The sequence below is a fragment of the Moschus berezovskii genome, chromosome 23 (assembly GCF_049115385.1).
Source record: "Moschus berezovskii isolate FMDL1 chromosome 23, NW_MosBer_1.0, whole genome shotgun sequence".
In the NCBI taxonomy this organism is placed as follows: Eukaryota; Metazoa; Chordata; class Mammalia; order Artiodactyla; family Moschidae; genus Moschus; species Moschus berezovskii.
The window spans coordinates 15304151-15330110 of record NC_142482.1 but is presented as its reverse complement, the minus strand read 5'-3'; the positions used below and the strand labels follow the sequence as shown (position 1 = coordinate 15330110).

The 25960-nt window shown below is 45.8% G+C and overlaps 1 protein-coding gene across 19 annotated transcripts in view; it reads right to left on the bottom strand.

The window, feature by feature from the left end:
• DST (dystonin) overlaps positions 1-25960 on the bottom strand; it is a 542031-nt gene that overhangs the window by 417450 nt on the left and 98621 nt on the right. For 13 of the 19 annotated variants that reach the window (XM_088831326.1, XM_088831327.1, XM_088831322.1 and 10 more), the window contains exon 4: positions 11682-11889. In XM_088831326.1, the coding sequence (XP_088687452.1) occupies positions 11682-11889 (208 nt within the window). Of the gene's footprint in view, positions 1-4965; positions 5192-11681; positions 11890-25960 lie in introns of those variants that run through there. The other 6 variants (XM_088831323.1, XM_055406671.2, XM_055406673.2 and 3 more) reach the window with 1 other exon arrangement.

Here is a 25960-nt window from a genome sequence, read left to right as displayed (position 1 = left end):
GAAAACTATGACAAATATAATTACAATAAAGGGACAGACCATACAGTGAAATATTACTCGGCCATGAAAAAGAAATAATGCTATCTGCAGCAACATTGATGAACCTAGATATTATCATGCTAAGTGAACAAGTCAGAGAAAGACAAATATCATAAGCTATCTCTTACATGTGGAATCTTAAAAAAAGATCAAGTGAATTTTAATTTATAAGACATAAACAGACTCACAAACATAGAAAACAAACTTAGGGTTACCAAAAGGGAAAGGGAGAAGACAAATCAGGAGCTTGGGATTAACATTTCCATACTACTATATACAAAATAGGTAACCAAGATATTGAGTATAGTTCCTGGTGCTATACAATAGGTCCTTGTTGGTTACCTATTTTATACACAGTAGTATGTATATGTTAACTCCAAACTCCTATTTTGGTGGTGGGTTATTAGTTCCATTTTCCTTACCAGGACCTCCTGTTTTAAAATAACGCATGCAAATGGTTATTATGGTGCCTGGTCAGGGTGGGCAGTTTCAGTCAGGGTGCTTCCTCTAATACTTCCCCTTCTTCCCATCTGGAATTGAGATGCAAAGGCTGGAAGAGCAGCAGCCATCTTGTAATGAGAGAACAACCACATGATGGCTAAGAAGCAACACAGAAGTCTGGGTCCTAGGGGCAAATAGAGGTTCCCCACAGCCTTCCCAGTCCTACCTGGGGCCTTTCAGTCCCTGAGAAAAAGAAAACATCATCAACTGTTTTTTGCTACAAACATCCAAACACAATCTTAATTAACGCTCATTACTAGTTAAACCTATTTCATTTTTTAAAAGAAAAAGCCCTTAAGACTAATACTATCATAACCAGCTACAAGTAGAACTATCACGATGTGCTATGCTCAGTCACTCAGTCATATCTGACTCTTTGTGACCCCATGGACTGGAGCCCTCCAGACTCCTCAACCCGTGGGATTTCCCAGACAAGAATACTGGAGTGGGTTGCCATTTCCTTCTCCACGGGATCTTCCCAATCATGATGAGGCCCTATTAAAGATCACTCGCTACACAAATGACTATGAATCTCAAACAGGAGATGAAATCTGAAATCAAGATTTTGCAGAATCCTGAAGCCAGCTGAAAACCACTGAGGTCACACAGTATGAAGGGGGCCAAGTTCTCTGAAACCTTTACACTCCAGCTTCCAATTCAGCCAGCACCAGAGTTAACTTACACAGTAAAAGATAGGATTCTGACCACTCATGTATCGATGTATGCCTTAAAAGTGAACTGAATGAAAGTTACAGCTGGAGTGGTTCTCAGTTCCCTCTGTCACCACGCACAAAAGCAGGATCACGGGGCCTTAATGTGAAAGGGGATTAAGGTAACTGCTCAGCGTTTTCACGGGAAACAGAAACTTCTGTCTTTTTTCTTAATCAAAGAGGGTTTTTTCATGATCTATACACACAGATTGGAGAAGGCAGTGGCACCCCACTCCAGTACTCTTGCCTGGAAAATCCCATGGGTGGAGAAGCCTGGTAGGCTGCAGTCCATGGGATCACTAAGAGTCGGACACGACTGAGCGACTTCACTTTTACTTTTCACTTTCATGCATTGGAGAAGGAAATGGCAACCTACTCCAGTGTTCTTGCCTGGAGAATCCCAAGGACAGAGAGGCCTGGTGGCCTGCCGTCTATGGGGTCGCACAGAATCGGACACAACTGAAGCGACTTAGCAGCAGCAGCATACACACAGATACACAGTCATACATAAGTCTAAGAAATCTACCACTCAGCTTTCATAGAGAATAATAAGAAACCCTTGTTATAGTTATTTGGGGATAACTGATTAATTTCCATGTCAATAGAAAAATACCCATTTTCTTGGACCAAAATAATTTACCTTCCTTGTCCATTAAGTCTAAACTGTACAGAATAAAATTCACTGGATTCACATTAGCGCCCTCATTTTCACACTTAACATCAATTTTAAAAATTAACGTGTTGAGAAAAGAAAATCTTCCCATCACAGACTCAAACAGCAGAATTTCACAGTGAGCGCTAATTAATACTAATAATATAATAATATATAGAAATTAATTCTAATAACAGTATGTAAGTTGGTTTCCTTATATTGACAGGGAAGACAAGAGGGATGTTGTGCATCTTTTATGCTAACCTACTAAAAATGTTTTATATTACATGGTAAATACACTGGATAATTCACCGTAAGATATTAAAGAAAGTCACTGATATGGGCTATTTCTAGCATAAACAATAATAAAGAAACATGTTTTATTTGTAAATAAATGCTTTTATTCACCCTGCCTCTGGCAATCTGAAGTAATGCGATTTTTTTTTAATCAGATGCCCTGAACATCCTAGCAATAAATACATTTTATAAGCAAAGGCGCTGGAATATGAATCACAACACTGCACCCTTCTCCGCAGCAAACAGCTCTTTCTGTGTTGTTCTAATTCAGCAGACAGTTGCTTCTTTTCACTCAAAAGTAAGGACCAAAGCAAGACCCAAGAATAGACTACACCATAAATAATGAGGGCTCACTCACTTGCCGCTATTCTTGCTCTGATCCAGAAGGCTAGGTTTGAAGTTCTTCCAAAGCCATCTGAGGACTCAACTCTCAACTTCTAAACCTAATAGTCATAATTGCTAACATTATATATTACTGTAATTCTCCGTTTTTGTCGACAAACAAATTCTGAATTTGTTACAGCTGACCCACACGTTCAACAGCTGGGGCATATGATCACTTGGCAACCAGATAACACTCCAGCCAAATGCAAAGTCACCCTGGAACCAAGGAACTTGGTCAGAAATGAAAATCGAAATAAGCCCTCAAGTTCAAATGGGAATGGAAAATGTTTTGAACAATGCACGATTTCAGAAAACGGAACAACTGTACTTTGAAAGTTGAGTGAGCTGACACTCCCTATTCACAGCCTACAATTCTTTTCTGATTAGATCAGCCCCCACAGCAAGTCATCGGGATAAGCTCTGTAATGAAGTCATCGAATTGGATACTGATGGGAAATCATAACCAGCTTCAAAACAGATCGGGAAACGATGAGTTTTCCAGGTCTCTAGCTTTCCACATAACACACTGGCCAATACTCTTACTTTTCTTTCCAAAACCAGATGAAACACAGAACATCTATAAAGCCGAGGACAAACTGATGACTTATGCATTTTAACACCACAAAGAAGATGAAGGAAACAACCTCCGCTTTTTCAGGCACTTTGGGACTACACGTTTGAAAAAGTGGATGTGTAAGGTTCCATACTGATTATTAGGCTATAACGAAAATGAGATAGAGTGAAAATGGCAATGACCTCCAGGATCTTCAATTTCCTTTTACTTCCAAAGGCAAATAAAAACCATCTTTTACATAATGTCCACTTCCTCAAGGCAAGTCAAATCAGCACCTCAGCTATTTCTGTTTTCCAAGTCATCTGCAATTACCCATGTGTCACAGAGGTAAAACTTGATGGGACAAAAATTCATACAGCTATCTTTTTTTTTTCCAAAAGTAAAAAAGGTATTTACTTTCAAACTTTCAGACTGTTTCTTTCTGACCTTAAAGAACACAGGTGTACCTGTTCCATAAGGTTTATTAGTACATTACAATATCTCTCATCTTGAAGGTTCTGGAACAACTGATTAAGAGTCTCACTTTTAAGTGGAAGTACAGATGTAAACATGAGCATACTGGACGTGCACGCATACACAGATGCAACAAACATGCTTTAGCCTAAACTATCACAGCACTTGCTCAGGGGTGGCATCATACAATAGAGCCTTGGCACAAAGGAATTCTGATTGTGCTGTATACAGAGTTCTACATGTATTAAAGGAAATCAATAATAAAATATGTTCTAGAAGGAGATGAACCATGTTCATGGGTAGATTTTGAGCTTGGGGTGGGGCTTGGAATTTAATTGTTCAGCTCAGTATTCTGTATTTCTACTAATAGAAAACTAGTGATACATGCATCTTTAACCATATAATCCCCATTCAACTTACAGAAATTGAGTGTCTCAAGACCAAAGCAAATATTCAAAAGAAGCAAGACCAATGAAATAGGCCATGATTCACCATTAATACATTAAGGCTCTGAGCCATCCCTGGGTGTGGAGCGCTTAGGTAGAGACATAGTTAGGAGATCGTCTGGACATATTGAAAGACAATGTCCAGAGACTAAAAGACCCTTTAAGATGAGAGAGTGCTCTTTAATCTAACCTGTCATTTAATTATAAAGTCAAAGTAAACATAATGCTAATATGTCAATACTATTTATCAGAATTTCCCCAATATAAAGGACAGGCAGAAAAATATCTCAAAATATACTCCTTTACCTTTAAATTTGCAGACTTTACCTTTAAATTTACAGACTCTCTGACGAAAGTCTTTCATCCATCACACTATCAAGTAACCTTTACGATACGTAGGAATATTTAATATAGTCACGAACCATAAACTTTTCAAATAAAATCATTTTAAGAAAAATGATTTGGTGATGCTCTCAGTGGTGAAACAGTCCATTTATTTAAGAAGCCAAGAACCTTTTTTTAAGGGTTAACCAATACCCCATATCAAGCAAGGGCAGCAATGCCTTAGTAATCCCACGGAGAATGAACCGGTAACCACCCTCCCGTAAGAAGGCTGATTATGCGTAATGCTTAAGAGCTTTTACAAAGGAGAAAAACGCAAGGTGCTTCTTGGAAACCAAACCCCTCCCCCGCACTGTACTGCCCATCCGAGGGTGTCTCCGGGCCATCGCCCACCCGGCCACCCTCCCTGCGGTGGGATATGCAATCCCGTCCCCAAAAGACAAGGTTCAGTCCCAGGACTGGTCCAGACACCTGTTTACTTGTGCCCAAGCAGCAGCGGCTCCTGTCAAGCAAAGGAGACGGTCACCCCGCAGGTCTGTACCGCGCCCAGGCACGGGGGCGACATACCTTTGTACCTCTCCAGGACATCCTCGTAGGCCTGGAGGTACTCCTGCTCGTCCACGCACAGGTAGGCGGCCGGGGAGAGGTACCCCGCCATGCCCAGGTTTATCTCCGCGGGGACCGGCCGAGCCCCTTCTCCCGCTCGAAACCCGGACAGGACCGCAGTCAGCGAGGGGCAGCCGCGGGCACGGAAACGCGCGGGGGCAGGCCGGGAGGAGCGCCGGGGCGCACAGGGGGTCGCCGGGGAGACGCCCCGGGGTCTCAGCCACGGTCGGCGCGGGCGAGCCCGGCGGCGGCGCGCGGCGCCACGCGGCGCGGGGGAGCCCGGGGCCCGGCGGGGGCGGGCGCGGGGCGGCGGGCGCCTGCACCCTCGGGAGCCGAGGCGGCGGCCGCCCGGGCCCGGCTCTGCGCGCCCGCTCGGGGCCGGGAGGACGCGCGCGCTGCCTCCGCCCGCGGTGCTCCGCGGCGCATCTGCGGCATTTCCTGGCCGCCGCGCCGCAGACGCGCGCCCGCGCCCGGGAGGGGGAGCGCGGGGAGGGGGCGGGCGAGCGGGCGGGCGGCGGCGGCCCCTCCCCGGCCCGCCCTCGCCGGGCGCGCGCCGCCGCCCGGATCCCAGGGGCGAGATTTCTATTTGGGACCCACAACAGGTGCCTGGGAAACAAAGCCGCGGGTCGCGCCTCCCGCGCTCGCAACCCCCGCGGGGCTCCCGGAGACACTCGGGGAGCCTCCGGGACCGGCCGGCCGCGCGGAAGGGCCGGGCAGCGCGGAGCGCACGGGCGGGGGAGCCGGGGTCCGCGCCTCGGGGGCCGCCTGCGCCTGCGCGCCCCGCGGCCCCGGCCCAGCCGGCGGCCCCTCCCTGCCGCCCCCCAGAGCCTGGCCGCGCCGCTGCGCCGACAGAGACACCGGGCTCGGCCACCGGCTCCTCCCCGTCGCGGATCACCCTGCGGTGTGATGTGGCCGAGTGACTTACCCTATCTTTATCAGAATAATCATATCATAAAGTTCATCATATCATATCATCATATCACAAACTTGTGACATCTCAACATTGTACGTGTTCGCTGTTATTATTATCAGATGAGCCACTTCATTGATTGACGACTCTGGCCACATTTCTCCTCCCTATTTCTTCTTTCATGAGTACTGACCTTTTGCCCTTGATGAGTCTTTTTTCTTTTTCAGTGATGTGAATCTAGACCATTTTCCATGAATTGTTACATGGGAATGAGTAGTCTTGAAAACACTGTATACTCTGGATAAAACTTCCTTAAGTTAGAATTGGAAAGCTTTACTTGCATTAGTAATTGGCCTATTTTTGTGACTCCAAACAGAATAAGACCACACTTCTCTTTTCTATCCTGACCACTGACCTGAGTTTGATCTCACATCCCACTAAGCTTTTAGGATCACTAGAGTTTTCCTGCAACTCGGCATGCATTTATGTGCACATTAGTTCATGAAGCAACAAGCATGGACCATATGAGACACCTGGAACTGAAAGGATTAGCAATTCGATCCCTAAGAGTCATTCCATTTACAAATCACATATGTACAAATAAATCTCTCAGAACTCTCCTGTCTCTCATGGACATAGAGAACAGAGTTGTGGTTGCCAGGGGGTACAGACTTGGAGGAGGAATGGAGTGGGAGCTTGGGATTAGCAGATGCAAACTATTATATATATGATGGGTAAACAACCAGGTCCTACTGTATAGCACAGGGAACTATATTCAGTATCCTGTGATAACCATGATGGAAAAAAATATGAAAATATATATATATACATATATATCTATAACTGAATCACTGCTGCTGTATAGCAGAAATTAACCCAACATTGTAAATCAATTTTACTTCAATTAAAAAAAATTTTAACTGTCTTGTCTCCCTCCCAATGAGTAAGGTCATTGAGGGCATAGTCTGAGCCTTAATCAGAAATTGACACCCAGTAGCTTCCCTGATCGGAGAAGGCAATGGCAAGCCACTCCAGTACTGTTGCCTGGAAAATCCCATGGACGGAGGAGCCTGGTAGGCTGCAGTCCATGGGGTCGCTAAGGGTCGGACACGACTGAGCGACTTCACTTTCACTTTTCACTTTCACACATTGGAGAAGGAAATGGCAACCCACTCCAGTGTTCTTGCCTGGAGAATCCCAGGGACGGGGGTGCCTAGTGGGCTGCCGTCTATGGGGTCGCACAGAGTCGGACATGACTGAAGCGACTTAGCAGCAGCAGCAGCAGCAGCTTCCCTGATAGCTCAGCTGGTAAAGAATCTGTCTGCACTGCAGGAGACCCCAGTTCAATTCCTGGATCCAGAAGATCCACTGGCGAAGGGATAGGTACCCACTCCAGTATTCTTGGACTTCCCTTGTGTCTCAGCTAGTAAAGAATCTGCCCACAATGCAGGAGACCTGGGTTTGACCCCTGGGTTGGGAAGATCCCCTGGAGAAGGGAAAGGCTACCCACTCCAGTATTCTGGCATGGAGAATTCCATGGGGTCACAAAGAGTCGGACACGACTGAGCAACTTTCACAAGCACCCAGTTTTGTGAATATAATCACTGCACACTCAAGTGATTTTTAACTGTTCATTCAAGGAACTAGTCAAAAGGAACAAGCAGCATTGGTTGTTGTTGGGGTAAATGTATATTCCTGGAATGATAATCAAGGATCAATCTGCTAATAATCTTAGTGTATTCCACAAGGAAGCAGCAAAAGCACGGCAATTTAGATCTTGGTCCCTCAAGTCAAGATGGCCTGAATTCAGATCCCAGCTCCACCACTTCCTAGAACCTTGGGAAGAGTCTCTCCTCTTTTGGCAGATTTCTGGCCTGAAAAAAATGGAGAAAATAAGAGTATGTGTGCTCAGTCACTCGATCGTGTCCAAGTCTTTGCAATCCAATGCAGAGGAGCCCTCCAGGCTCCTCGGAATTTTTCAGGCAAGAATACTGGAGTGGATTGCCATTTCCTGCTGCAGGGGATCTTCCTGACCCAGGGATCGAGCCATGTCTTATGGGTCTCCTGCACTGGCAGGCGGATTCTTTACCACTGTGCCACCTGGGAAGCCCTGAAAATAACAGTGCCTACTTCACAAAATTGTCAAGAAACCTGAATGAGATAACATATGGGCTTCCCTTGTGGCTCAGTTGCTAAAATATCCGCCTGCCATGTGAGAGACCTAGGTTTGATCCCTGGGTTGGGAAGATCCCCTAGAGAAAGCAGAGGCTATCCACTCCAGTATTCTGGCCTGGAGAATTCCACGGACTGTATATACAAGGAGTCGGACATGACTGAGTGACTTTCACTTTCGCTTTTCATCAGGTGCTTATGAGAGCATAGGGCCATCAGTCAGCCCTCACTCACAGAGCATTTACCATGTGTCAGGGAATTTGCAAAATGTTTTGTATTTACTACTTTAATCACCATAGCCATGATCCTTGGATAGACAAAATGAAGGTAAGAAGTAAACATTCAGTAAATTGTCCAAGAAAACACAACTGGTTTGTGATAGAGCAGGAATTAAAATCCAAAGTCTAACTCTGCCAAGATCTTCCAATTCTTCAAAGAATTCACATGGGACAAATATCCATAGTTTAAAATAGCATCGTCACTAACCAACCATGTACCTTCACAAGCACTTCAAGACTGAAAAACCCAGCTTAACAATATCCTTCAGGTAAGAACAGCAGATCTGCCTGTTAACGATGTTAAAGGAAACAAAGCCCCTTTCCTTCCATGTTACCATGTCATTTTCACCTTGACCCTGAGAGATCAGAAGAGCGTATATGGCATGATAGGCTCAGATGTTAACATGAAGACGCTGCGATAAATGCAGAATCACTTTTAAAATTATAAAGTATCAGACATGTGACACCAGCGCCAGGAAATGTACATCTGATTATCTCATCACACTGCTTTTTACATCATCAAGTGATTCCGCACCACTGACAGCTAAATAGTCCAGTCTCCGCAGAATAGATCCAGAGCATCCTAACGGTTCCCACTCTTCCCTACAAATCCCAGGCTTCAGCTGCACAGATGACTTGCAGTTTCCATCTGAACCCACCTCCCTGCTGTGTGTCTGCAGCTCCATCCCGTGGAAGTGACCTCCAGTTCGCACCAGTCCATCAGGCTCATGAAATCTCCCCTCCCGCAGCGAGCCCCCCAGAAGCCCTTCAGGAAGCTGCCCAGCCTCCTCTCGGTCCGGGGTAATCAGACTCCCCCTCTGGGCTCTCCTCATCCAGGCCCTCAGAGCTGTCACAACTGGTCTCTCACCGTGCTGACTCTCTCACTCAGGCCGTGTGAGGTTAGGACTGCTTTCAAGGCAGAACCAAGCGCGCACCTTCATGTTGTCCCAGAAGCGTAATAAACATGTATCGAATGTAAGTGACTAACGGGATCCCCCAAACCATATGGTCTTCTCCACTGGAGGCATTTCCTCATTCCATTCTATTTTTACAACCTTAAACACAAATTACTGTGTCCAACTTTCAATTCCTTTACTGCTAAATAATAAACACAGTGGACATCCCCACACCCTTTCTGACCCTTGCCCTGTCTCTTGCTAGGGATGAACTTCACAGACAGGTTAGGTTTCAGGCCAAGTGCGAAAATGCCTAATAAAATGAGAAGCTGAAACCTGAATGATATGTTTTCCAGCTCTCCACTGTACCACATCCCCTCAGATGACCTGTCCCCTTACCCTCATCCTCGATGCTGTGTGGCAAATGTAACACATAATATACCTGAACTTCATAGTTTAGCCACATGATGATGAAGCAGGTGTTTGTAGACTGACCCTCAGCCTATGCTCCGTGTGTGAGGATGGATGTGATTTGTGTGCAACAGCCAATTTACCGGTGTTTATTTTAAACACTGTCATTAGTACACGTCCATACTAGAGCCACTTATTCTGTCTGTTGTTTTATTTTCTTTTGTTCTATTTTTGAAGAACTAATGTAATCTTAAAAGTCCATAACTTGGACGTCTCCAGTGCAGCAACTACCGCTAACTTCATAGCAAACCCTTTACAGTAAGTAAGGTGTGGCCTCGCTCTCACAGAGCCGAGACTCCCCTGACCCCAGCGTCCACTTTTCCACTGCACCCGATCAGAACCCCCAGGTCCTCCATTCCCCACTGGCCCTACACACTGCCAGCTACTACCGCCAGCCGCTGCTGGCTGCCTGTCTAGTAGTTTATGTAATCTCATCCCCCTGATAAACAGGTGCCCATCCTTCTCTCCTAGCCCCTCCTTCACTACCAAAAGCAAACTGCCCATCTCTGCCACGTCCATCAAAACTCTAGGCCCAGGAGCACCTTCCGCCGTCCAGGCGCCCTGCTTTGGAGACCCAGGCTTGCCACAGAGCACCACCTGTCACCGTCTTTCCTTTCCGCCGAGACGAGCATCTGGTACCCTGGTTCCGGCACTGTCTCCTCCCCCTGGGGGTGTCATGACCGGGCAGGGAATCAGGCCTCAGTGACCAGACCCTCTGGTGCCTGCCCAGCCCTCTGCAACCCCCCGGCCGCCCTGCTCACTCTCCCTTGGCTCCCAAACTGTCTCCATCCTCCCTGCCCTGCCCACCTCCACCCTCCACGTCAAAGGCCTGGGTGAGACCAGCCAGCATCTCACAAAAGAAGCCAGAAGAAGCTCAAGGCTGTTGCCCCAGAAACCCAGATGAAAGAATGGCTGGCTGGGTGCTGTTTATTTTTCCCCTCATCAGAAAATCCCACTGGGGGGACCCTCGGGGGACTCTCGGCCACCACGGTGGCCAGGATCTGAGCTAGTCCCCTGCAGCCCCCTAGAAGGAAGACAAGTCCCAGCTCTGCAGGATGGTGGGAAGCAAGAGAAACTGAGTGGGCAGGGGCCTGGGAGGGAGAGAGGGAGGGGAAGCTGCCCAATCCACCATAAAAATCAACTCTGGTCAACAAATCACCTTTCGCCTTTGCAAGAGAGCCCACCAGGACACCCCCCAACCAACCCCCTTGCCATTTCTGAGAAAAAAATTAGATAAAAACCACCTCAAAAAGCATAGCTCATATATACACAAACCACATGGGCACTGCAGGCTGGGGGATAGATTTCCACAGCAGGCTCAGCTTGCAGCTGAGTAAAACAATCCATCCCTTCTGGGACCTACAGGCAGTGCAAGGGAACACCAGGTAACAGAAGAGGAACATGGGTCCCTCCCATGTATTAATTAATCAGGGATGCATGATGGCTAAACCCTCAAAAGCACCAAAGGCAGGAGCTGCTATGAACACATGATGATAACAGAGATGCTACGCTTAAAAAAAAAAACCGTGGAGAGCCCTATGCAATCTTGGGTACCAGAACCCAGGAATCTAGCCCCCTGATACATCTGGTGGCTCCGAGCTCCCAAGCAAACAGGGAAACGAAGCTTCCAGCAAACACACTGGGAAACACTGAATTAATACTTTCAGATTGTCACGGCGGCGACTGCACATAAATAGGAAACTTCAATGCAGATGCCTGTAAATATCGTCTTGGTTTCAAAGATACCGGTTCCTCCAACCAGAAGACAGGGCCAAACAGCTTAGTCACTAGCAGACAGGGCCAACTGCTCCTTCGATAAAATCGGGACGGAAAGTAAACATGGTCATCCTCCTCCCCCACCTTAAGCCTCAGCCCCCAGCCAGACAGGGCCCCGGGGGAGCCGGTGGGTGAATTTCCACCCCTCCCGCACCCCCGGCCGCTCGCTCTTACCTGCGATCCTAAGCACTGCCCTCTCCGCGGGGTCCAGCACCGAGCCCCCGTGGATCTTTCTTTTCGATCGCTCATGTTTAGGCAAATTCCAGGGTAAGGTGTCTCCAGGAGCTGGAGATGCAGAGCCAGATTTCTGGCTGAAATCATCTTCGTCGGAAAAATCCGCAGAGGAAGACATGGAGCAGCGATAGGACGCGTTCCCGGAGCTCTACAGGGGATGACACAGAGAAAAGCATCAACGGCAGGGCACTCGCGTCAGCTCGTCCATTTCGGCAGCCCCCTCCCTGCCCCCAGAGGGAGTCCGCTGTCCCGCACCCTCCTCCGCGCGGCGAGCGGACCCGTCCCAGGGCCGACCCCACGCTCACCATCTTCCCCGGGCCCCGGCTCCAACCCCAGCCACAAGGCCTGGGCAGCTCCGGGTCCAGGAAGATGGGCACCCAAGTGTGTGGCCTGTGGTCCGGCCGCCAGCTCACAGATGACTGGCCCAACAATGAAGCCAGAATCCACAGCCTTCCTGTTACAAATCTATAGTATCTGGCTCCCCCACCAGGCCGGGACCGAGATTTTCCATTACGCGCTGCTGCTTAATTCATTAATGCAACTCGCTCCAAGTTGCAAACACAAAGCACAAACGCAGGATGCCGAGTCCTGACTCCTTTCCGCTTCCCCTCCGAGTCTCCCCTCCGACCAGCTTTGAGCCCCTCGTCCTTTTCAGTTCATTTTTTTCCTGAGTTTGAAGCTAGTTCCCAGACTCTTCTGGAGGAAGCAGGGAGGAGGGGCTGATTCTGAGAAGAGCCTTTTCTGCAGACCTGGAGGGCACAAAAGGCTGTTTGCAGAAGCCAAAGGCAGCACCAGTAAACAAACGTCTCAACTCGGTTTAGAGCTCTCGAATCATATAAACTTGAGCAGAGGAACAGCTGCCCGCGATGGGGACGGAGGGATTCGGTGGGGAGGGGAAAGAGCTCCCCGGCCCGGCCCGCCCCGTCATCACTCCGGGAAACCCGAGACGCGGCTCGGACCGCGTGCGCAGTCTGAGCTCGGTCCTCCCTCCAGGAGCGGAGCCGGGCGCAGGGCGTGGCCGGCTCTGTTTGCCCCGCAGGGAAAAGGCACCAGTCATTAGCCTTTGGTTGGGTTAAGTCTGTGATAATTTAGTGAGCCACTCATTTTACCACCGAAAGGAGGCTGCTAACTGTGCTGTGAACAGGGTTATAAACAAGATAAAGCATCCATGGGGGGAAAAAAAAACAGGCTGTGTGACAACCTCCCAAAGCGTGCGGGATAAACCAGAAGTGAATCAGGATCTGGCCTCCGTCTAGTCAGACATGACCGCCGTGAGGTCCTGTTGCACGTCTAGCGACCAGCACCATCATTTTAAAAGCAAACGCACTGTTTCCTGCAAAGTGTCTAAGATGTATCTTTGGCTTTACTCTTTTCCCTCAAAAGCAGTTTTCCATTTTACACAAAATGCATCGCTTTGGCTAATTATCAATTTATTTAGATTCTGTGTGTTTTCTTAGTGGAAATCATGTACTAGGCAAATAAATAAATACCACTGATTTTCTGTATTCACTGGAATCCACAGAGTTGTGAGGAGGCATTAAGTCAGTCACAGGATGCTACGATCAACCTACTTTGTCTTCCATGTTTTTCTGAAAATTCGTCTTGAGTTCTATAAGGCTGTGATGCTGGGTAGGTCCATGAAAAAGGATGACATTCTTAAAGACTTTCAAAAGGGTAACGGGTTTCCTTGGTTGCCTTCTGTCTTCCTTAAACTGGCTTCCTACCTGTCCTTATGAAAGGTCATCTTTTATCTGTGAGCTTGTATTTCTTGTTGTTTCATGCACTCTTTCAGTGAGAGTAGTCATTTGATTGTTTAGAGACAGACTTGGGGAATAAATGGTTAAAGGACCGCCCCCATCCAAAAACTCTGATTATTGATTTTTGTAGATGAAGTAAATTTTTCTAATGATTAGAGTCTCAGCTAATGGAAGAGCAAAACATGATTTATGCCATGACATAAACACCACTCATCACCCAGCCAGATGGGAACATTTATGACCCCGGACCCAAGGGTGTTTGACGGGTGCAGCCTCTAATCTGGACGTGTCCTTGGTGAAGGGGTAAGAGAGAAAGGAAGACCAGGCAATCAGCAGCTCCTCTTTCAGCAGCACAGCACAGGGAAATAACACACACAGACGGAGGGAACGCACGCTGGCGTGCACACAGTCAAGCCTCTCCCAGGCTGCAGGACTCGAGTGCCAACCATCAAAGCATTTGGTTCTTCCCCACAACAATCTTCATGAACACTCTTTAAATATAAGGTAAACTATACAAAATTAGGCCCATGTGAACCTTGGAAATCGAGAACAGATTTTTTTATCATTTACATGCTTCATATTCTGAGAATTACCTTTTAATTCACTTTTTAAATTTTAAACATATGTACTCGGCAGTACAGAAATTTTTTTCTGTATCTTTTTAGCCTTATATGGCTGCTTTATTGAATTTGAATTTTCTATTTTAATTGGTGGTGTTTGCTGTTGGCTCTTTCAGAGAAGGCAATGATATCCCACTCCAGTACTCTTGCCTGGAAAACCCCATGGACAGAGGAACCTGGTAGGCTGCAGTTCATGGGGTCACTAAGAGTTGGACACGACTGAAGCGACTTAGCAGCAGCAGCAGCTGTTGGCTCTTTAGCCGCCAACAAGACAGAGACTAAATTGGCCACCTTTAAAGGGCTACTGAATTTAGTCTTTTAGGTTACAAGTGTGTGATTCAATGAATGCTTTTATTTTAATGAATGAAGGTTGTCTATGGTTTCTATCTTCAAATTTGGGGAATATTTGGAATCTTAATAAATATGCATTCTTTCTAATGTCAGTGGCATCCATGCCAGTGAATAAAGCAGACTTTCTAAAACAAGTGTTCCAGGTGGGAGGCTGAAAATTCCACCACTTACCTGTCCTTTCCTAATATCAGGCAAACTGGATGAACCATTGATAATTGTTTTTCTGTTTCTTTTTTACTTTTTTTAAATATCTGATGAGGTGAAAGAAGAGAGTGAAAAAGCTGGCTTAAAACTAAGATCATGGCATCTGGTCCCATCACTTCGTGACAAATAGAAGCAGAAAAAGCAGAAGCAGTGACAGAGTCTCTTGGGCTCCAGAATCAGCAGACGGTGACCGCAGCCATGAAATTGACAGACACCTGCTCCTTGGAAGGAAACCTGTGACAAACCTAACGAGCATATTAAAAAGCAAAGACATCACTTGGCCAGCAAAGGTCTGTACAATCAAGGCTATGGCTTTTCCAGCAGCTCTGTAGAGATGTGAGAGTCGGACCATAAAGAAGGCTGAGCACCGAATGATTGATGCTTTTGAACTGTGGTGTTGGAGAAGACTTTTGAGAGTCCCGTGGACTGCAAGGAGATCAAACCTGTCAATCCTAAAGGAAATCAACCATGAATATTCATTGGAAGGACTGTTGTTGGAGCTGAAGCTCCAATACTTCGGCCACCTGATGCAAAGAGCAGACTCACTGGAAAAGACCCTGTTGCTGGGAAAGACTGAAGGCAAAAAGAGAAGGGGGCAGCAGAAGATGAGTTGGTTGGATGGCATCACCGACTCAGTGGACATGGATTTGAGCAACTCTGGGAAATGGTAAAGGACCCAGAAGCCTGGCCTGCTACAGTCCATGGCGATGGACTAAGACTTAGCGACTGAACAACAAATTGAAGTGTAGTTGATTTACAGTGTTGTGATAGTTTCACGTGTACAGCAAAGTGATCCAGTTATACATATATATATATATATATATATATATATATTCTTTTTCCTGAGAATGGATTAAAATGAAGCTGCTTTGAAGTTGACTGACCCTCCAAAACTATTCTTCATTGATTTGAAATGACTTGCCACTTCACATCTCTGCCATGGGGTTTAAAGAGCTGGGAGTACAGTTCTTTCTTTTAGAAAAAGCAAACGTGTTCTCTGACCCAAAGTCCAGGTCTCGCCTTCGATGTGGGGCTTAAAGTTCAGACAAAGGAAGAGAACTCTTGGGACCAGCAAAGACCCAAGTTCCTCCTGCTCTGCTCCTGTTGCCTCAGGTTTGATTCCTGTTAAAATATAATTATCTGTCTATAGGGAATTCATTAAATAAATGACAATATATCCATACAATGGACTACTTTGCAGCAATTAAACAAAAATGTTATTGATCTACATTTAGCAAAGTGGGAAGGGTGCATACAGAATGATTCCTATTAAAAAAAAAATCTGTGTGTATGTGTGTGTGTGTGGGGGGGGACTGAATAGAAAGATAAATGATTTATAGACAAATAGGCAGATAGGTAACTATCTACCAGAGTGTAAACAGCCGTTATCTCTGGGTGATGACTAATACTATGAATAAATTTAATTTTATTCCTTATAATTTTTTAATGTAAAACAAATAGTATACAAAAAGATTACTGAAAAGGAAAAGATACTACATCAAGGGTCAGAGAAAATATCAAAGGCTGCAGGAAGAAACAACCATTTAACCCAGTGATTTTAACTGTCTGGAGCTCATGGACACCTCTAAAAGTTGAAATCCAGGGAAACCTCTTTTCAGACCAGAGCCCATAAGCAAACACACACAAACTTCGTGTGTGATTTTATGGGATTCACTGGCTCCGGGCTAAGCCCCCAAGTTACATCAACTGTCAACCCATTTGGCCTGAGTGTTGAAAACAAAAAAAGCAGGGAGGGTGAAAGAATTTGCAGTATTCAGAAGTGAAGAAAGGTAATTAGGAGAGTTAAGAGAAAGCTGGCCCGGGCCATCATGGCTGAATATTTGGCCTTGTTTCCTTAAAGAAAGGACTGTGAGAGGCCTCCGGTCTGATAGCGGATCTCTGCAACCAAAAACAAACCGCCAGGCTGCAAGGGACAGAAACCCACGCACTATGTCTCAGCACAGAATCCTTAGGAAGGAGCTGGATTAGATCACGGAAAGTGTAAAGTGACCTTCCTAATCTCCAATTCATTCCCACAGTGCAAAAACAACCCAGATCTCCTAAAGCCAGGATAGTGACATAATGTGGCATTTTTAGCAGGGGAACTAAACAATAACCTCTCTAATTGAAACCCCGGTGGGGGATCTGGACTAGTACAATGGAGCTGCCTACCCTGGAAGCCACCCAGCCTCGGCACCCGGATCTGGAGGAAGGTGCCAGGAAGCTGCCTCTGCCCGGCATTCTCTGAAGGCAGCAAGAAACCAGTACGGAGATAAGACCCCGAGACACGCCAGACGGCCGGAGGCCCAGAGGCGGGCACGTGGCCTCTCAGAAACCCACAGACCTGAGACGTTGGCACACTGCTGTAAGCACAGTTCAAAATTTCAACAAGAAAGTAAAAAGCCTGTGAGGAATCAATTAGACAAATTCAGATTGAGGGATATTCGAAGATAATTTTATCCTGCACTCTTTCAAAGAGGAAAAAGGTCAGTGTCACAGAACACACACACTCCCAAAACGGGGATTCTGCTAAATTTAAAAAGACAATGGAAGCCTAACAACAGAGTTATGAGCCTTAGTGGGAGTTTGAATTTCTCTTTAAGCTAAAAAGGCATGTTAGGGACAACGGAGAGAATGTGAACCTGGATCACAAACTGTTTATTAGCTGATACTGGGAAATCACTGTTAATTTTCTGAGGTGTGCAAATGGTATTCTGGTTACACAGAAGAGCATCCTTCTCTAAATTCATGCTGTCCGCACTTGTTCTCAGTTGTTTCCATATAAACAAGAACTGGTAAATGTGGCAACAGGTTAACAGTAAGTCTTCACAGAGCAAGGTCTTTTATGGGTGTGTGTGTGTGTGTGTGTGTGTGTGTCTGTGTCTGTGTGTGTCTGTGTGTCTGTGTGTTTCTCTGTGTGTCTCTGTGTGTCTCTGTGTGTCTCTGTGTGTCTCTCTGTGTGTGTGTTGCTTAGTCTTGGCCTGTTCTCACAAGATCAGATCCCCTGGGTTTATGTCCTTGATGACAGAACCTAACTAAATAATTGCTCATGTGAAAGTTGCTCAGTCGTGTCCCACTCTGCAACCCCATGGACTGTGGCTTCCCTGGCCATGGGATTCTCCAGGCAAGGATACTGGAGTGGGTTGCCATGCCGTCCTCCAGGGGATCTTCCCAACCCAGGTCTCCCAGAGCATCTCACAGACACTTGGAGAAGAACCGAAAGAGATGCCAACGCCACGGGGACCCCAGATCTCTCTGCCTCTGTCCCAATCACAGCTGCATCTTCTCAACACGTGGAAAGATACTTAAAAGGCACCTCTGTGCTATTCACTTAATACACTATCCAGTGAGCACAAAATTGGTGCAGTATCACATAATTTTTATACATTTTATATAAACTCCCACCAAAAAAACAAAATTTAGAATAAGTGAAGATCCAGTTTTGTTTAAAACTCTGCTGGTTAGGTAAGTACAAATACTAAATACTAACTTCTTACACAGTATATAAAAATACTTGATCTGGCCCAAGACTATTCTTCCATACTAGTTTTCTATTTGGAAATAAGTCCAAAAGCAAGGGCACATTATCTGATTTTAGAAATCTCAAGGAAAACCATCTCTACCACAAAGAAATAGGTGTGGAAGAAAACAGAAAATGTTGGAAAATGTGTTTAAGCCGCTGAAGACAAAATGACTTAGGGAAAGCTTTGGGGGCTGTGTGCTTGTCTTAGTTTAAAATGTTTCCAAAAATATTTGAACAGTGCAGGTATTTGCTCATTGAATAAGCGACTCCTCATCAGCCTCTTAACTGGAAGCTACCTTTAAATAGTAAGTGGGGAGACTTCTGGTTTGGTAGGGCCTAGGCTGGCTTTCACACTCTCCTTTCAGAAGAGATTTGCAGGAACTATAAACCAAAAGGAGGAGAGCCTGGTGAAGCTAGGGGAGAGGGTGTGAGCTGGAAGGTTCTTAGATCCAATTCAGGGAGGAGATCTGGGGCAGAAAGCGAAGGAAGTCCAAGGTTTCCTTCTAAGTGGAGAAGCCCAGTTCATCAGCCTCTGAAAGAAGGACACTGAGATTCAGGACACAAACTCTCTACAGGGTTTAAGACTGTGTACCAGTCACAGTGGTCCTTGCTGTTAGGTTTCCAGGGCAACCAGCCTCACTGATGGGATACAGGCAGGAGAAGTGCTCCCCAACGCCTTCTGTAGCTCTGAGGGATGCTCTACAAAGTAAGCCCCAGACTCATTTCCTAAAGAGCCTAGCCTCAGGTCTAGGCTGTCTTGGCTCAGCTCTCAGGCATTCTGCAAGACTTCCTTCCTTTCAATTTAACCAGCAAGTTCTCACTCTCGGCATCGCTTATACAGTCAGGGACTTATATATACATCGCTTATATAGTCAGGGGCTGGACTGAGCATTTTTACTCACTGTCCAATTTAATCCTCACAGTAACCCAGTAAGGAAGTACGATTAGGGAGGTTAAGTCACTTGTCCATAGGCATTCTCTCAGTCCAAGGTGGAGCTGGAATTCCACCTAGGTCTTCTGGACACCAAAGTGCCCTAAAATGTGGTCCCAGGCCCTCAGAGGAACACAGAACATGCTCACAGCCCTCAACTCTCTTACCATGGATTTGGAGAGCCCAGAAGGATTAGACTTGCTCTATATTTACTTCAGTCCAAAGCACGGAAATGACCAGGAGACAGGTGTCAGTTCACAATGATGAAAAAACATTCCAAAAAATACAACTGCTCAAGTAAGGACAGCTTTGGGCGTCAGGGAGCTCCCTCCTACCCAAGAGACCAAGCCTTCACTGAAGACAGCCTCACACCAACTCCATGTTCTTCCAACCCCAAGATTCTCCAGCCTGGGGTGTTCTCACAGCTCCATAAATCCTCTTCCCACACAGATAAATAAAAGAAAGACTATGGGAAGTATCAAAACAGTTTCAAACTGTTTGACACTTGTAAACTTTCAAATTGTCTGAAAATTGCAAAAACCTTCCAAAAATACCACAAAATTGTTTGCATGTCAACCTTAATGAGATCATATTAAAATTACAGAAATAGAGACACTGAGAACTAGTTTGCAGAATCTAAAATACGACACAGGTTCTCCCCAGTGTGATCCCGGGGCTGAGATGCCTCACTCCCAAGGCAGGGGGCCCAGCCCAGATTCAATCTCTAGTCAGAGAACTAGACCCTGCATGCCACAGGGAAGACCTGGCACAGCCAAATAAATGAGCATTTTTAAAACAATGTGACACAGATGGACTTATCTACAAAGCAGAAACAGACTCACAGACGTAGAGAACAGGCTTGTGATTGCCTAGTGGGAGGGGCTGGGAGAGAGAGAAATTGAGACTTTGGGGTTAGCAGATGCAAACAATTACACACAGGATGGATAAATAACAAGTTCCTACTACATGGTACAGGGAACTATATTCAATGTCCTATAATAAACCATAATAGAAAAGAATATGAAAAAGAAAAAAAGAACGAGTTTGCATTTGAGCATCTACAAACTAGCTTGCATTTGAGTGGCTTTGCAAACTAAGGAAGGGAATTTTTTAAAATCTGCCTCAAAGAAAAGTAAAACATAACTCTGAAAACAGTTCCACAAGACAGAAACATATTAAGAAGACAAAAACTACTGAAAACATCTCTTTACCTAGAGAATACTTAATTTTATATTTTGAAGGGATGCTTATTTATACCAATCAATTAAAAATGTATCTTAAGCACCCATAAGCTTCTGCTTTGGAAGAACCTGACATCCAACCAAGAGAGAAAAGGTGATTAAGAGAGCCAACTTTTAAATACCATCATTTTATCTTCATGTACTAGGCTGTGAAGTAAGTCTTCCAATGTGTGTAAAACTATGGTTTACAGCACAGCGCCAATCAGGAGAAAGGGTCTGAGGCGGGAGCACCTGTGGTCCCTGCGGACGCCAGGATGGAGCTGTACTGTTCCAGCCCCCGCCTTCCTCCGACAGCATCACCCCAGACTGGCGATGCTGACAGGGCTCTGAGCAGCGGTCCCCAACCTTTGGCACCAGGGACCGGTTTTGTGGAAGACAATTTCTCCACAGCCCAAGGGGACGGGTGGTTTCTGGATGATTCAAGCGCATCCCGTCTTTATGCCGCCACTGATCTGGCAGGAGGTGGCGCCCTGGGGGAATGTGAGCGCTGTGGAGCGGCTGCAGACACGGACGGGGCCTCGCTCACCCGCCGCCACTTACCCCGCTGTGCAGCTCGGTTCCCAGCGGGCCGCGGACTGGGCACCCCTGCCGTAGATGCACCGTGTTCCCCTGCCCTCTTTTTAAATTTATGTTATTGAAATACAGTTGATTTACAATGTGGCATTAATTTCTGCTGTACAGCAGTGACTCAGATATCCACATACAGACATTCTTCTTCATTCCCTTTTCCATTACGCTTTATCACCGGATATTGAATACAGTTCCCTGCGCTGTACTGTAGGACCTTGTTGCTTATCCATTCTGCATGTGACAGTCCGGCTCTGCTAATGCCAAACTCCCAATCCTTGGCAGCCACATGTCTGCTCTCTGCGTCTGTGAGTCTCTTTCATAGACAGGTAAGTTCATTTGTGTCATATTTTAGATTCCACATATAAGTGATATCATATGGTGTCTGTCTTTCTCCGTCTGACTTACTTCACTTAGTAGGATAATCTCTAGGTCCATCCATGTTGCTGGACATAGCATTATCTCATCCCTTTTAATGGCTGTGCAGTATTCTATTATAGCTATATATCTGTGTAGCTCTATATGGGCTTCCCGGGTAGCTCAGCTGGTAAAGAATCTGTCTGCAATGCAAGAGACCCCGGGTGTGATTCATGGATCGGGAAGTTCCCCTGAGAAGGGATAGGTTACCCACTCCAGTGGCCTCCCTGGTGACTCAGATGGTAAAGAATCCGCCCAAAATGTAGAAGACCTGGGTTCAATCCCTGGGATGGGAAGATCCTCTGGAGAAGGGAAAGGCTACCCACTCCAGTATTCTTTCTTACAGAATCCCCATGGACAGAGAAGCCTGGCGGGCTACAGTCCATGGGGTCACAAAGAGTTGGACACGACTGAGCGATTAAGCACAGCACAGCATACACACACACACACACACACACACACACACACACACACACACACACACACGTACCACAACTTCATTATCCATTCATCTATCAATGGACATTTAGGCTGTTTCCATGTCTTTGGTCTGCCGACTTTTAAAAATTATTGGCAAACATTTAAAATTGGGACTTTTACATGAAAATGCACATATGGATCATTGATCCTAGAGATAGTTTCCCCTTTCTAGAAAGAACACATGTTTTCCAGGCTAACACAGAGCTTACTAGCCTCTTTATCCATTTATGACACCTGACCCTGCAGGCATCTGACTTTAGGGCCCTGCCATAAATTAAGGCAAGAAAGACATTGCTGCATGCAGAGATTAAGGATGACAGAGGCAGGGATGTAGGGATGATGGTAATCAATAAAAGGGGGATGTTTAAAAATGAAGGAGAAGGGAACTGAAGAGAAGACAAAATAAAACAACGAGGGCAATCAAAGATGTCAGTTAACTAGTGTCAAACAGAAAGGGTGTTGCTACATTCCTACTGATGCCCCTGCTGATCTCATTCAGCTCCATCTCCAAGAACCCTGGGAACCAGACCCCGCTGCAGGATTCAGGAAGAGCTGGCCCGTGATTGTTGTGAACCAAGCTGGACCTCGCCCCCACCACCTGCTGAGCCCACTGGTTCTGCTCCTAATCCTTCCCCTGGTGAATCCTGCTCCCCACGTGTTCCTTCCACCCCACTCTAGGTTGTGGGAGGCTTTCTGTTGGAAAGAAGACAAGGGTATGATCATGCACATGGAATCCTAAGGTATTAGCACAGGATGTTTGCAGAGACCAAACCCCAACTACCATCCACGCTGTTAGTCATGAAGCTAAAAGATGTACATGATGTTGTTTTCATCACAGGGGACTGGATGCAGAAGTAGGAAGTCCAAGAGCTACATGGAGTAACAGACAAGTTTGGACTTGGAGTACAAGTGAAACAGGGCAAAGGCTAATAGAGTTTTGCCAAGAGAATGCATTGGTCATAGCAAACACCCTCTTCCAACAACACAAGAGAAGACTCTACACATGGACATCACCAGATGGTCAATACCAAAATCAGATTTATTATATTCTTTGCAGTCAAAGATGGAGAAGCTCTATACAGTCAGCAAAAACAAGACCCGGAGCTGACTGTGGCTCAGATCATGAACTTCTTATTGCCAAATTCAGACTTAAATTGAAGAAAGTAGGGAAAACCACTAAACCATTCAGGTATGACACAAATCAAATATAATCTTATGATTATACAGCGGAAATGAGAAATAGATTCAAGGGATAAGATCTGATAGAACAGTGTACAGGAGGCAGTGATCAAGACCATCCCCAAGAAAAAGAAATGCAAAAAGACAAAATGGTTTTCTGAGGAGGCTTTACAAATAGCTGAGAAAAGAAGAGAAATGAAAGGCAAAGGAGAAAAGGAAAGATATACCCATTTGAATGCAGAGTTCTAAAGAACAGCAAGGAGAGATAAGAAAGCCTTCCTCAGTGATCAACACCAAGAAATAGAGGAAAACAACAGAATGGGAAAGACTAGAGATCTCTTCAAGAAAATTAGAGATACCAAGGAAACATTTCATGCAAGGGGGGCTCAATAAAGGACAGAAACATTATGGACCTAACAGAAGCAGAAGATATTAAGAAAAGGAGGCAAGAATACACAGAAGAACAATACAAAAAAGACCTTCATGACCCAGATAAGCACAATGGTGTGATCAGTCACCTAGAGCCAGACATCCTGGAATGTGAAGTCAAGTGGGCCTTAGGAAGCATCACTACAAACAAAGTTAGTGGAGGTGATGGAATTCCAGTTGAGCTATTTCAAATCCTAAAAGATGATGCTGTGAAAGTGCTACACTCAATATGCGAGCAAATTTGGAAAACCCAGCAGTGGCCACAGGGCTGGAAAATGTCAGTTTTCATTCCAATCCCAAAGAAAGGCAATGCCAAAGAATGCTCAAACTACTGCACAATTGCACTCATCTCACATGCTAGCAAAAATGCTCAAAATTCTCCAAGTAAGGTTTCAACAGTACGTGAATTGAGAACTTCCAGACGTTTAAGCAGGATTTAGAACAGGCAGAGGAACCAGAAATCAAATTACCAATATCTGTTGGATCATCAAAAAACAAGAGAGTTCCAGAAAAACATCTATTTCTGCTTTATTGATTATGTCAAAGTCTTTGACTGTGTGGATCACAACAAACTGTGGAAAATTCTTAAAGAGATGGGAATTCCTGACCACCTTACCTGCCTCCTGAGAAATCTGAACACAGGTCAAGAAGCAACAGTTAGAACCAGACATGGAACGACAGGACTGGTTCCAACCAGTTTGACTGGTTCCAACTGGTTCCAATATTGATTCAAAAAATAAAGATCATGACGGCTGGTCCCATCATTTCATGGCAAATAGATGGGGAAACAATGGAATTTATTTTCCAATAAATTTCCAATAAATTCCAGTGACAGAATTTAGTTTCTTGGGCTCTAAAATCACCACACATGGTGAATGCAGCCATGAAATTAAAAGACGCTTGCTCCTTGGAAGAAGACTTATGACAAACCTAGACAGCTTATCTAAAAACAGAGACATCACTTTGCCAACAAAGGTCCGGCTAGTCAAGGCTATGGTTTTTCCAGTAGTTTGGATGTGAGAGTTGGACTATAAAGAAAGCTGAATGCCGAAGAAATGATGCTTTTGAATCATGGTGTTGGAGAAGACTCCTGAGAGTCTCTTGGACTGCAAGGAGATCCAACCAGTCCATCCTAAAGCAAATCAGTCCTGAATATTTATTGGAAGGACTGATGCTGAAGCTGAAGCGCCAATACTTTGGAAACCTGATGAGAAGAACTGACTCATTGGAAAAGACCCTGATGCTGGGAAAGACTGAAGGTGGAAGGAGAAGGGGACGACAGAGTATCACTGACTCAGTGGATATGAGTTTGAGCAGGCTCCGGAAGTTAGTGATGGACAGGGAGGCCTGACATGCTGCAGTTCAGGGGATTGCAAAGAGTTGGACACAACTGAGCAACCGAAGTGAGCTGAACTGACCTGCTAAAGACTGGATATCAGGGAGAAGCTTTAGGACCTGAGAAACTGTTGGGCCTCTCTGGGCTCTGGTTTGCTCATCTGAGAAGTGGGACACAACAGTATACGAGACACGGGGATGCGGGGGCAGGATGAGGGATACTTGAAAAGCGCTGAGCTCAGAGGCCAACACGTAGAGAACATTCAGGAACCTGAGCATCACGTGATGCTACCCAGTCACATCCCTGGCTGATCATACCTTACTCCAAAATGGAAAGTAAGGTAACTAATGAGAAGGTGGTGGGGGACAAGGGAGATGTCTGTGTGATCTGGGCAGGGTAAGTCCAGGTAAGCCTATATGACTGTCATTCCAGCAAACACTGAACCAACAAAGAGAGACAGAGAGACTGGAAGGGCCTGGAACTAGGTCACATTACAGAGCTACTCTCAGGAGGAAGATCCACGTCACCCTCACATCTGTCCTTCCCATCCTCGCTGACCGAGCCCCCAGCTTTTTCAGATACCCTTGTATCTTTCCAGTGCACTTCTCCTTTATCCCTTTTAAAAATCAATTGCTTTATCCTTTTAAATTCATTGTCTTCATTCTTGTAGACAACAACGAAAATTTAGACAAACACATTTTAGAAAAAAAAAGCAATTCTTTCCTGTAGAAACATAAGCTGTCTCTACACCTTCATTTCATTACCTGTCTTCATTAATGAGACTCTAGATAACAGCTTGTACACAGCCATTCTCTCACTTCAGTTGCTACTGCAATTAGGTGGAAGAATTAGTTTTTCGTTAAAAAAATAGCTTTTATCATTGAAGTGAAGCCAAGTCCATGAAGCTTGCAGCATCTGGCTTCTACCTCCTGAGGAAGACAGGGCTGGCTCCACGGCTCCACATGTTCAGGGAAGGTAACCGTGTGCTTTGGGCCCCCCCTGACTAGGACCAGCGAGCAGAGCCCAACACAAGGAGGGTCACTGCCACAGCCGGGTCTCTGCAAACAGCCCAACCGGGATGCTTCATGCTGCTAGCAACCCAGTCCAATTACAGTGCAAAGTAGATTTCCAAAGCTCTTCACTGACATTTGAGTTTTCAAAAGATCTGCTGCCTATCCCAGCCC